Source organism: Lepisosteus oculatus, chromosome 2 (assembly GCF_040954835.1).
Source record: "Lepisosteus oculatus isolate fLepOcu1 chromosome 2, fLepOcu1.hap2, whole genome shotgun sequence".
In the NCBI taxonomy this organism is placed as follows: domain Eukaryota; kingdom Metazoa; phylum Chordata; class Actinopteri; order Semionotiformes; family Lepisosteidae; genus Lepisosteus; species Lepisosteus oculatus.
Genome location: NC_090697.1, coordinates 46,179,950 through 46,194,042, shown reverse-complemented (window position 1 = coordinate 46,194,042; position 14,093 = coordinate 46,179,950). Strand labels below are relative to the sequence as shown.

Below are 14,093 nucleotides of genomic sequence, written 5' to 3'. Positions count from 1 at the left end.
TATAAACGTCGAATGCAGCTCTCAAAGACAAAACTACACATTTACTGGCATCCAGGAAGTCAGGAGTTCCTGGTTGATGATACCTTGACAAGTTCGGTAGTTTCAACCTGACGTCAGCAGAATTAAGGAAACCGTCATTAGCTTGGGAAACCAGGAGGCTGGAGTACACTACCAAACAGGCTACATGGGTCAAGCAGCCTTTAAGTTCCTATTTTTTTATGATTAATGTCACAGCACGGACTGCAAACAGAAATAGCTCGACTCTATGGATTCAAACTGTGCCTTAGGGCAGCAGTATGAAGGAGCAGTCAGGACTCTTGGTTCATAACTGCAAGGTTGTAGGTTCAAGCCCAAGGGAACACCCTCTGTTCGATACTTGAGCATGATTATTTACTCGGATTGTGACTGTAAAACATCCCTCTGTATATATGGGTACAAATGTAATTTCCCCTGCAAAAAAATAGATTAATATCAATAACAACAAAAGTGTGTGTACTGGAGAAACCCTTGGGATTCTGATGTTTTGGGCAAGCACTGACTCGGATAACTACTACTTATTAATAATGTAACATCTATGACGTACCAGTTGATAGAACTGAATCTCAAAAGTAATACACAGTAGATCCTATATTTTCCTGGCTTTTGAGGCAAAGGGAACCTTTCACAGGTGAGCACAGGCTTCTTAAGAGGTAAGATTATTCATATCTACAAGCACATGCAAGTTCAAATACGGTTTTACCCACTACATTCACTGCCATGTAAAACAACATGAGCTCTACAGTGCATTACAACTGGGAATGAGAATGAAGTTCACAAATGAAGTAGAGTTTGTATAAAGGCTGAAACAAAGCAATCTAACACAATGATCTAAAAATATTCAGACAATCCAAAGTCATATCATCAAGTTATCAAAACTGTTCAACAAAAAGAGAAAGCTATACATTTTTCTAGTGTTTTTTTCAGTTTTTAAAGACACTTCACAAAAACCACAAACATTTCAAAACAGACTCCCTCAGACGAACTAAAAAAACATACAATAAAAAGTATCATTGTTTACTACAAAATGCAACTGTTCTAATGACTTTCACAGATTGGCCTTCTGGACTAAATAGCGCCTTAGACAATTCATACTGTGCCGCAAAATGAAATAACTTTTAAAATGACCACAAAAGTTAGAATATTATCCATTTCTTGTGGACATACTGCATAAATCTTGTACTGTATCGATCAGAGATATGTGAACCTGCCGGCCTTTTATTTTAACATCCTATTTCAACTAAAATGAGCACTCAGATTCATTTTTCCCTACAATGATACTCATCCCTGTGCAGGTGGAGTTAAAAAGTCACATTTCATTGTATGATATTTTATTTAAAAAGCGGATCTGACATTTCAGGAGAAGATTCCTGTTGGATCAGCCTTTTTTAAAAATAAAATGCAAAGGAATGATCTTTATCTAGATGACAATGGCATCTTTGTTGTTGTTTTATTTTTTTGCGCTGAACTATTACTCGGGCTATAGTTAATTTTGAGGCCTGTTAGTCAAGTAATACTTTCTCCCCCCCCCCCTCCCGAGACCTTTACAAAACCCATGGAGGAGAAACAAGCTTGTTTTCTTTTTTCGGGAGAATAACAACTGCCATCACAAGAATAAGTCAAGGGCAATCCATTAAGTAAAATAACAGGAACTCTTAAGTCAAAAACACATTACCACAGTGGGTTTGATTAGGGAGAAACCCTGCAACATAATCATTAACTTCATCAGGCTAACCATTCATGGTAATGCCATGTGTTTGTTTAAAAATGGTAGTGGCCCAACCCTGCATGCTGCTGTCATCTGTTGGATAAGTGTGGCATGCCATTCGTCAGGAGCAGGCAGGGGCCTGCCCACCTGCCTCACGGGGCTGACCTGGCACCCTGAGATTCACATCTATTTGGTGACTTGAGCACCTTTCCAGCAGACAATTCGCAAGTGGCAGCAGAGTGCAGTGAGAAAAATTGATTTACACCACTGCCTCATTATTAATGCTAAATAATAAATACCTAGGTCCCTGTAGATATAAAACCATTACCGTACATTGAAATGCCATGTCCTCATCAGCTTGATGATTTGATTTAAATGTAAAAATTGAAACAAGGTCTCTTAGCTGAGCAGACCTGAAAAAAAAACAGAAGTAACAAGATGCAGGCTGTACAAGTTTTTTTAAGGATGGATGGGCTGTGTGCTGTTAACATAAAATGGCAGCTGAACAGCTGGAATTAAACACTAAAGCAATCCGTGTCAAACAACAACCCTTGCCATCATAATACTGGGACAAAATGACCCTCTATAAATGGTAAACGCCAAGTTACATTAGATTTGTGGAACACAGCTCCCTGGGATAGTAGCAGCTCTAGGAAGATACTGCTGGCAGCAACAGTTCCCTCAGGTCTCTGAGCTGAGCAACACATGGGTCCTGTTTGTTCACTTTATTTATCGTTGAAATCAATAAGAAGTTTGTTTACCATTTCAAATGCCAGGCACAAGGGTAGCAAAAAATATGTATCTGAGTAACTTGAGTAGCAGGATAATAATATTGACAGCCACACATATCTTGGTAAACAATGGAACAGCTTCAAGGTAGTTCAGTTAACTTTGTGTCACTCGTCACTGTGACCGTTACATACTGTAAATAAGTAACGCAAAAATTGCCTGTTGCTAATCATTTCAAACTACTTTAAATGAAATAAGGTAGATGGCAGTACAGATAAAAGCTTTCTCTGTTAGTGATGTTCACCAGGACTATGTGAGAGGGTTCTGGAAAGTGTTTTCTCTGTCTTCGACAGATGATCACAATATGTAACAGATGATTAAATTAAATACACATAATTTTCCCAAAGGGTAATAGGTCTCAGAGCAAGGGAGATGAAGGGAGATTTCTCCCGATGCAGGCGTTGTTTCAGGCATGGTTTTCACCCTTAGTACAGAAGTGGATGTCTCAGCGAGACTAATAGCTACAGAAGTAATATCACCCTCTTCTGAAATCTAGACAGTGTAAAACCCTGCCATGGCTTAGCAACTTTGAGTTAAAAATCAAAACAGAAATGCAGAGGAACACTCAATACATCCAAACCCCCTTCAGCAAGTCACTCACTGCTAATGAACAAGATGGCTGTTTCATCCCTTTCCATGAACCCACTTAACCTAAGGAGCTGGTGATGCTGGAGGACAAAGTCCATTGCAAGCATAGACAAACCAGCAGGATGTTATCAGACACGGATGATGCCTTTATCAACCAGTAGCATTAATAATTAACCATAAATGGTTAACAGAATATTATAATTCCCAAATGAGGTCCACAAGCACCAGGATGGTCTGAAAATGTCAGGGAGTACAAGCCCTGTTTATCTAAAAGGAAGTGGGCTGGCCATGGTGGCACAGTGGAATGTGAAAACTATTGCTTGATAACTCTAATCTGTGCAGGTGTAAATCTGGGGACTTGTTAAATAAAATACTGCATGCAGAATACTTCAAAAGGGAGAGATAAAACTCCCATGATGACGATAGAAGCTGCTGACCTTAAATCTTCATAAACCTTTGCACTTCATTATTCTAAGGTTTGTGGAAGTATGGAGCAAACTACTTAGCCATGCTGTTAACCTAATACTCTGGCTCCTTTTTTTAATTAAGCAGTAAGGCAAATGGTAATAATCCAGGTAACCACAGTTTGTAAACTATGACGGATCCACATTGCTAAATTGTGCAAACAAGTCAAGGTAAATAAAAGACTCATGAAAGCAGATCTCCTGGTCCAATTCCAATTTTACCCTTTTTAATCCATAAACAATAATTCATTGTTTTCTGAACACTTTGTGAAAAATGTGCAACATAATAGCTACATTGCCTTCTGCTTGATTTCATATTCATTATTCTTGCAATACTAGAGGGCAACATTTTCCCTGGAGCAAAAAATCTTTGAAAAGGCACTATCGATACTGTACATGCTAACTAAAATGGAACGATGTACAGTGGAAATTCATACATTTAGGTATGAATGTAGGGATACAGCTGCTGTCCCTTTTTGTTGTTGAGAAAACTGTTATATTCAGGCTGTTCCTGGCCGTTTTCACTTCACAGTGAGTGAAGGACAGCAGATGTGATTGAAAGAGACAAGACCAAGTGCTCATTCCACTTTGAGGAATTGTGTCATCTTTAAGTAAATGATGAGAGCTCATCAAACATGCGTATACTAGAATACAATATATATATATATCTCAGGTATATATTAAATTATAAAGGATTCAAACGACTCTTTACAGAAGTTGTCTTAGTAACAGTAGAGTAACTTGATCGGATCTTTGACCAATATGACCTGCCCTAATATAGTCGTACATTTACTACATCATGCCTGAAACATACATTGTAAAGTCCATACTTAATCACCAGTGAATTACTAAACATACAGAATTTTGCTTTATAGCAATCAACTTTCAATTAATCTGAGTCAAGACTTTGGGCTTTTTTCATATGTGTTATGATATAAGAAATAATTAATGAAAATTATTTTACCTTAAAACTGAAGGCAAACGTTTAGCCTGTTTAATTTTAGGGAGAAAGTGGTAAATGACACCATAATGGAGCTCACTGTAATGCTTACAGTTTATTTCCCCTTGCACCCTTGAAAGTGATGGTGATACACTTCCAATGCAGGTGGCATAAGAGAAAATAAAATGACCTAGCAAGCAAAAACACTATAAATCACTTTCACCCTTGTTCAGTTGATGTCATCAGTTAATATGACCTCAAAATGCACACATGTACAGTACGTAAAAAATGTACTGTGGATATCACAAACATTAACATCTTTCACCAGGTGCCTGGGACAATTATATCTAATTCTGAAATTGAAGGGCAAAATTAGACAGTGAAAGGTAATTGTCTTGTGGGGAACAAGCTTTTGACTGAATAGTGTCCATCAGTGCTTTCTATTTCTTTTCCCTCTTGGCATCTCTTGGCATCTTACTCTTGCAATTTCAAAGGACTTATACAGCCACCTGGAAAACTCCAAACACTACAAGTGAGGAATTAAGTAAAGGTGCACAGCATTCCTGAGATGAATACAATATTCATTCACATACCCTGCTTGATTTCGACAAAATGCACAAAAGGTACAGTTCATTTTTGTATAGCTACGTTTGATGAACAACTTGGGAAAAGAAAGCGGCACCCAGTGTTCACATGGCACTGTAACTTAGCCTTTTTCACATGATCTGTTCTTTGAAATATGGAATCAAAAAGACCCAACACATAAACAAAGGTACTGTATACACAGGATGATGCACTAGTGAAGCAAGCAATATTTTCTATTAAGTTGCCAACACAAGATGGTACTGGGTTTTTCCAAGAGTATAGAGTGCAGATTAGCCTAGTTCATCTGTTCAAGAGGTGCATAACCCACCTCATGTCTTCCCTTCTTTCCACCAGTCACCTTTTATTGATCACTTACTGGTTAGGCAAACACTGTTACCCAGGATGACTTACAACACACATAAGGTTTATGTTAACCTTATGGAAAACATACAAATGTCAAAGTAAAACAAAGTTAAAAAAAGCTGGAAGTTTAATAAAAGCTAACAGAATAAAAAGCAGTAAAACATCTGGTATTCCTTACAGTGAATACAAGCAATTGTTGAATTACCAGGTGGAGAATTAAAAACCAAAGTGCAGTGCAACACAAGGATTACTGAATATGCTCCACAAGCATGACTGCCTTCTATCCTTTGACAATGTTCATTTCAGACTTCAGAGGCAGCTACTACACCCTGTTGGGGACATGGGTATGATAATAATGTCTTTACACATAAATGATTAAAGGCAAAATGCTTTAGCAGAGAGCAGCTTAAATCTTTGATGTGTTAAAGTTTCAAAACCAATCTTACAATCTGCCCATCTTGTAAGAGCCTGACAGAAGACCTAGTTACTACACAGCAGCTAGAAGGACTGCTTAGAAAGCTTAAAATAGTGAGCTCCGATGCACAGAATTGTCAGTGACACACAACTGCCATTATATATATCAGAAACAGTATACATTTTAGTTTGTCTACTACCGAAATGGTACAATTAAAATGAATTCCAAATTGTGATAAAAATCTAAGAAGTCTAAAAAAGTTCAAAATTAAGATACCTTTATATTTACTGTAAATTAAAACAAGCTAACAAGAAAACTACAAAAAATATTTACTTAAGTGCATGAATCAAAGTTAATAATTAAGAGTTTTACATTTACCAGATATTACATTACTAAGTCAAAATGTATACTGCACATTCTTCATGAGAGCAAGAAGGAGTGGAGGCGATGGTGTTTATCCACAATGGTGGTTATATCACAGGCACGTTTACTGCACAGTTTTTTATAGATAAGCAACTTCATGCTGTAGAGGGAGACAAAAGAAGCCTCCCCCTAAGATCTCTCAATAGAATAGTGCGGCACGTTACCACTCACCATATTTATTCCTTAAATATGTTCATAACAATCCAGGAAGCCAGCCGGAAAATAAAATGGTGACATCTTGTCCTGAGCACCTTAGCTAAACAAATATTTTAAGTAGTGTTTTCAAACACGGCTCACAAACTGTATGTTTCAGTTCATGACCACGATTTTGTTGGAAAATACAGTTCTGTGTTCATACAGTAACTCACAAAACTCCAGTTTACTCCACTGTTGTCACCCTGGCATGCTTCTTGATTCATGATTTTTGCACATTTTAAAATGTACTAAAAATGAGGGGGAAAAAAGCAACTTAAAGCATCAGCTCCATAGAGCCTCAGTCTTCGATCTGTTCAATTAGACTTCCTAAATTCCCTCTCACTTCAACAGGTGAAGGAATTCCTTACTTCTCCACCTGTTCTGCAGCATGCTGGTAAAGAATGGCTGCAAGGCAGGAATTTTAGAGACAGTGATCCAAATCGCAAGGCTGAAACTACACTAGAGTGACTTAAGAATAAGTCACTCTATTGTGACTTAACCATTCAGTGGCCAGACCCGCCTCGAATCCTTATGAGAACGGAATACATCTGCCTAGACGGATGTGCAAAAACTGCACCAGTCTGGTGTTAAAAGTTGATAGAGACTTACTCAAAAAGAAAAAGCTGCCAAAGGTGCTTCAAGCAAACACGGAGTTTGCAGGTCTGAATACTTTTGCAATCAACATTAATTTTTTCTGTCCGGTTTTTGTAACTTTTACTGTATCATATCGTACCCTGGAAGTATTCAGTTTGGTTATTCCAGTTTTGTAAAAAAAATACTGAAAAAAGTGAAAAGAATATTTTCCTATGGAACTGCTTTATGTACTTCCCATTAAAACATTTACTGGAGAGATCTCGGAGGGGTCGGGCAATTGCTCAAATGTGCGCTTCTTTAAGCAGGTCAATAGATAAGGTTAATGAAAAAAATACACAGACATTCTTTCAGGAACCCATTTAATTGTTCCTGTTTTCAGGGAGCATTTGTTGGAAAAAGGTGAGCCACTTCTGCTCTCTTGCTGTAATCAATTTAATGGATTTGGCCCATCTAGCCCATCCATATTGGGCACTGAAACCAAGTATTCTAGGCTGTCATCAGCCAGGGCATCGGCTTTGTAGGTTGTTCCATTCTCTCACACCCCTGTGTGTCAAGCAGTCCCTCCTGTTCTTAGTTTTAAAGAGTTCAAAGCGATGCCGACCTATATTTTTAATATAATTCTTAACATATGATTAAAGCTGTTCTTCATATCTTTTTTTGTGTTGTGAGACCCCCTTGTGATTGTATTGGAGATGCTACAGGACTTTCTTTATCAGATAACATACAAAAGGAACACGGGACTTATGATCTTGACCATCATACCAAGCTACCCTCAAAAGCTATTTTACAGGTCGCTACAGCATTCTTGTTTTTGAGAGAGTTCTAAAAATATCATGTGGTCCTGTTAAAAGAGATGGACGGAACGTAGGGTTATTAAGTAATCTAAATTAAAACTGGAATTTCACAAGCAAGATCAATGGATGGAGCAGATGGTCTGTATCTCACATACTGTACACAGCAGCAAGCTGAATTCTGTAAGTTACACACATCATATCATATGCTAGCTGCATTACATTACGTATTAATGAATACTGGATTACCCTCATTTCCTGGAAGAACACTCCTGCCAGTGACAAGCCTCAAATGCAAGCAGCACTAGAACACCAGATCGCACTCTTCTTCAAAGACACTTAACACAAACACAGTGCCCTTACATAATTACAACTGGGCTCCTCACTAAACCTTATCAGGATCAACTGTCAAAGTAAACCACGCACTCAGCCATTATTTAATTGAACTCATTTCTAAATAAGGAACAGTCTTTTTAAATAAAGTCAGCAGCTCGGCTTTCATGTGTTCTGTTTAATTTCAGTATCTGGTTTACTCAAGACATTATCTTTATTTATCTATTCATCTTTGTAACAAAGGCAAAGTTTTTACCACAGTCAATACACACAGCATCTTAATAGAGAAGAACAGGGCACCTCATCCAAGGATGCTTGCTGTTAAATATTTATAAAATTGGTTGAAATATGCTTCTTTAGGGGTGGGATGGTGGCACAGTGGTTAGCATTGCTCTCTTGCAATACTAGGGCTCTGGGTTATTTGTGCCCGTTGCTTGCTGGGAAAGGCTTTCCAAATTGGATGAAGCAGTTAGAAAATGGGAGGATGTTTCTTCAGTGTGGCCCACTGTCTTGCTTGCATTATTGATTCCATTCATGAACTGGTCTCCTTTATCTCTTGAGTTGCCTCATAGGGAAAATGGCTTTGTGGAAGAGCATTGAAACTGGTTTTGACACAAATCATTCTTTATCTGCTTTTTTTCAGATTCCAACAAACTCCTCTGAACACTTTGCTACAGTTTAAATTACTTTACAGGACCTATTTGTGCATGTTTTTATTTCCAAAGAACACCTACGTCTCTATGTAAGCCTGCTGAATTACATCAGCATTACTAATATGCAGGTTTTTCTTGTTTGCATTCATCTCACATTTTGCTCTAGTACTTTATCCAGGTTCTGAAAGCCTGTTTTATTTAGTTTGTAAGCTTAAAAATGAGTCTGTTCAAGTATACCTTGGAAGATTTCTTCCAAAGTAGTGGTATATGACTCATCATCTGTACTGTGCTCACTCTTGTCTGGACAAGGAGGTGTTGGAGACCAGAAGTATTGTGACAGAAAGAGTCTTGGCTACTTCACAACTCCAAATGAAACTACTAAGAGTAGTTTGAATATTTCAAAATAGCCAAACTGTTTTTAAGAGAAATACAGACTGCATAAGTAACCTTGGAAATCAAAAAGCTGAGACAATATTCATCTTATTTTTATCCCTCTGTTTTTTTTGGGGGGGGGTCTGTTTGTAAGGTAGCCTTGAGATAGCAAATAGGTCTTTAATAAGCAGGGTTTAACTTTTTAGATATAGCAGTTAAGACTTGATTACTCGGGTTAGGTTGTGACTTAATTCTGGTGGTTAAAATGCCACATTCTGTAGCAAATGCTCTGTCAGAAATGTCCCCACAGTAACTCAGCTGAAATTTATACACTTGGCATATGGAGGTGAACAGTTTTGAAAAGAATTTTAAAAAGACGCTAAATTGGTTTATTTCACCTCAACACAAAATAAAGTTCTGCAGAAAGTAAAATGTTACATAAACTATGCCACACAATTATAACTTTAGTGCTGTATACTGTGCTTTAGAGCCAAGGGTAGCCCAGATCTTAATCTACAGAAATGATTTTTTTTGCACCTCAATACCTGTCTGAACTATTATCGCCCAACTCCCCACCTCGCAACCTCCGCTCTTCAAATTCTGCCCTCCTTACTGTCCCCCAAGCCCATCTACATTGTATGGGTGACAGAGCCTTCTCCTGCTATGCCCCCAAGCTCTGGAAGTCTTTGCCCAAGGATATCAGAGAGTCACCTTCTCTAAACTCCTTCAAATCCAGACTCAAAACCCTCTTCTTCAAAAAAGCCTTTACTTAACTGGTTCCATTCTTCACCCCTCTGCTCTTCTTAGTAGCATCTTCCACGGTCTCCTCTATTGTTATTGTTGTATTGTTGTAATTGTAATTGTGTCTTATCTTGTGTATTCTTCTTATTTATTGTTGTATTCTTCTTATTTATTGTTATTGTCATCCTGTAAAGCGCTTTGAGAAGCCACCTTTAAAGGCGCTTTATAAAATAAAGTTTATTATTTGTGGTTTTTAAAATTTATTGGTGAAAATGCTAGTGAATGGTGAATATTATGAAGAAATATTCTTTCAACACCGTTGATCCAAATTACATGATATTCAAATGGCTGTATAGAAAATACCATAGACAGTATATGTCCTGAGGCTTTTAGTGTGTTGACAACAGTGTGATAATGTAGCTGCAAGGTCTGTCACACAAGGTACTTATTTTAACTCAGGAAAATGTTACTTCATGTTTGTTCACTTCTACAGAAAAGTGGAAGCAACTTTCTTCTGCTTTAGGTTTATACGTGTTCTTTGCATTTTTTTGTTCTTATGATCAGAGCTTTTATTTGTGAAACATCTCAGAAAACAAATAAAAACCATCATCTCTGGGTAATTAGAAACTGGGTAGCTTACCCAGACATATCAAAACATACAGTATGTCATAATTGTGCATTGGGTAACTATAACAAACAAAATGCTTCCGTTTCCAGCTTGTGCAAGAAAAAGGAAACAGTTCTATATGCTTTGGAGTAAATTGATATGTGTTTGAACAAACATAGCAATGAGTAGTCAGAAGAATGTTTTTTTTTCTTGCTAGCTAGCAGATTGCATTTTTATAACGTATTAATATATCAAATATAATTAAATAGAAGCATTACATCCCTTTGCTCTAGCCTGCTCATCATAAGCAATGAGACCGAGGAAGCCTTGGAATGAATCAGGCCCTTGAGAGTTGCGCTCAAGAAGAAAATTTAGAGGTGTGACATAACGGACGCAGATCTCTCGAAGCTTAATTACAATCTTAATGAGTCTTTAGCCTTAATTCTTTAAAGGCAAGGGAAAAAATAGGGTCCGGAAAGACTCCACTATGATGATTCTCTACATGTCAGAAGGTGAATTGGACCCTAAATTTAATAAGGTTCCCTTAATAAGATCAGTAATCCCGGTAAAACAATAAAAAAACAACATATTGTACTGTACTGTTTTCAGTACGTAAACATATTGAAAACTGCTATTCAACAACATATGGAATGCTGTAGTAGGTAGTAACATAATATAGGCCACCATCAATCTACAATGCTACATGTCTGAGAGTTCAGACTTGGTGCAAATTACACCAAACAGAAGGAATAAACACTAGGTTTTCTTAAAACAAATGCCTGACATATGAGACAGCCAGACAAACCATTTATAATGCAAGGACAACCATCTAGGTGAGCTTAACGATAACTCCCAGATGAAGAAAAATGTAATTTACTTGTGACATATACTAGTAACCACACTGTACATTAGCAGGAGAATATGCAAAACCAATCTATAAAAGGTGTTTCTGGAGACTTGCACATGTTAACAAAATCCTTTGTACGTGTTAAAAAACAGAAATAGCACTTCACAGCTATTTCTGTTTATAACCAAGCTTGATGGAAATCAGAAATGTCATATCAACAGTTGGCTGTTACTGCTGATAAGCCTGCTTAATATCAACAATTTCGAACAATCACAAAACTGTACTTGGCTACTACTGTACACTACGATTACACTGCTTCATAACTATACAGTACACAACAAAAAAGTTGCAATACAGGTTTTTTTTACTTTAAAGGCTTCCAAAGCAAAAGAAAAGGCAAAGCAGCTTCACAACATCTCTGAAATGCATGAAGTCGAAAACTAGCCTGCACAAAAGAAGCCGAGTAGCAAATCAGGAGTATCCTGAAAGAAAGATCTGCATTATTCTGATGAAGGCAATGGTCAAACGCATTGGCACAGCCATGAAATAAAATGCTTATGCTTTAACACTCCCTGAGTGCTGTTGAGCTTCTTTTGTGAATGTAATTAGAAAGCTTAGCTCTTGTCAAGGCACAATTACTTGTCATCTTCCAATAACACAAAAATGTTTTCAAGGATTCTGAATTACTGAGCCAAATGTTCATTAATGCTTTATTAAAAGATGACACAGTGATGCTGCAGGTGTGTGGCTTGGAATCTTCAGAAAGTTATTCATAAAACCAGTGGGATGTGAAATTACAAGCAGCCTGACAACAAATGTCACTTGGAATCTCAAGATATGCGTCTACATCAAGTGGGTTCAAATTCCTACAGGCTTCTTCATGCAACACCGCTTGGTTTCTCTGCTGTCATCACAGGCATGGGCAGTTTTTACAGTGGGGACGGAATATTAGCTATTCCTTCCGAGTCTGCTTTCAGGAGGTTCAGGGGATATTACGAGAATAAATGGAATTTAAATTAAGTTGATTTTCAGATAGTCACTCAGAGTATAAAACAATACAATCCATAAAATCTCACAGTGTTGAAAGAACCCCGAAACAAACATTGACATATTCCATATTTGCAAAAACAAAAAACATTAAGATGAAATACATATGCTTAGGAGTCAGACTGGATAGAGAACATCAAACTAGAAAGTACTCAATAGCAAGTGTGCTAATTTGTCCAACAGCAGACATCACGGGATACATCATACAGAATATACACACAGCATTTTGCTATTTTCTGGGATGTGTATATATATATAGCATTCGAGCTATTTTCTGAGCTATTCATCTCAGAATAATAAAAAACATGAAACACATATATACACTGGAACTGCTAAAGGTCTTTTTCCTTTTTTTTTTCTGCCACCCCTAAACAGTGAAGAAGACTGCACGCAATCTTGCCGATCTGCCTTACCTGTAATGCACATGTGTAACTACTGGCGGTCTGTAACCAAGAATCCATGTCTGGATATCTATTGGCTTGGCTTTGGGGTAGGCGATGGTGATGTCAATAACCCACTGCAAGCCTCTGGGTTTGCCTATGTGAAATGAAAAAGAACACAAGGCAAATATGAACACATTTGGTCACTGTGAAACTGAAACTGTGCATAAAGATGAGAATGAGGGAATTTCAGGAGATTTAGTATTTAGTCTTGTGCCTCCTGTTACTTTAGACATGGATTCTAACCACTGCTGGAAAAAAGGGACTCAAGCCTTTGGCACTATACCTCATAAAACCTTCAACAGGACTTCCTGATTTGATCTGCCTATTACACACCACAAGAGGGAGAAGTCTGCAACCAAATTCTCTATTGCAGGGTGTGATCTTATCTGTTGAACTGGATTATTCAGGTAGCAAAAATGTTTCCAAAGTTACACAGTGGATATGACACATTAAAGTTATACAGATTTATTATGCTTCAAGAGACTAGGGAAAGGAGGTTACAGAGGTCTCAGTACCAAGACCAATGCTGACAAGACCCACCCTTCATTTTAGTTTCACAAATCTGACAGGACCATTATAAACCCTGTGCAAACCAGCATGATTAATCTTAAAGCAATACACTATTGGACAGATGCCAAAGTATTGTCAGACCTTAGCATTAATACCATGGTAACCACTAGAAAAGGCCTGACAAATGCTAAATAAAATATAGAATCTGATTTGTGTATAAAAAGAAGACTTTTGACAGATATACAGTACAAAACTAAGAGATGTTATGCATAAATAAGAATTTCTATACTATATTATTCTGTAGTATGCACAGAAGCACACAACCAAAGATAAAAACAAAAACCGTTCTGAAACCAATGAAACATGACTTCTAGTTCCTCTGGTCCATGTTGTGGATTCTGCTTGGTATCCTATGAGTGTTGCTCTGTGTTGCTACATGTGTGGCTCAGTGTTTTTGCATGGGCTGCAACATGTTGCTGCTACTTTGATTCATCATAAAGTAACACAAAGACCATTTAATCCCTGTCCTGTCTTACAATCGGTTTCTGTTAAGAGTTTATCAGTTATACTATTATCTTGTCACATTAGATCAACTGTGCTTGGACTTTTGTTGTGCAGATCTGCTGAAGGACAGAAACAGCCTTACAGT

The 14,093-nt window shown here is 37.5% G+C and overlaps 1 protein-coding gene across 7 annotated transcripts in view; it reads right to left on the bottom strand.

The window, feature by feature from the left end:
- Positions 1-14,093, bottom strand: part of lpgat1 (lysophosphatidylglycerol acyltransferase 1) — a 79,491-nt gene that overhangs the window by 21,764 nt on the left and 43,634 nt on the right. For all 7 annotated transcript variants that reach the window (XM_015347640.2, XM_069178683.1, XM_015347616.2 and 4 more), the window contains one exon: positions 12,905-13,028. In XM_015347640.2, coding sequence (XP_015203126.1) covers positions 12,905-13,028 — 124 coding nt within the window. The remainder of the gene's footprint in view (positions 1-12,904; positions 13,029-14,093) is intronic.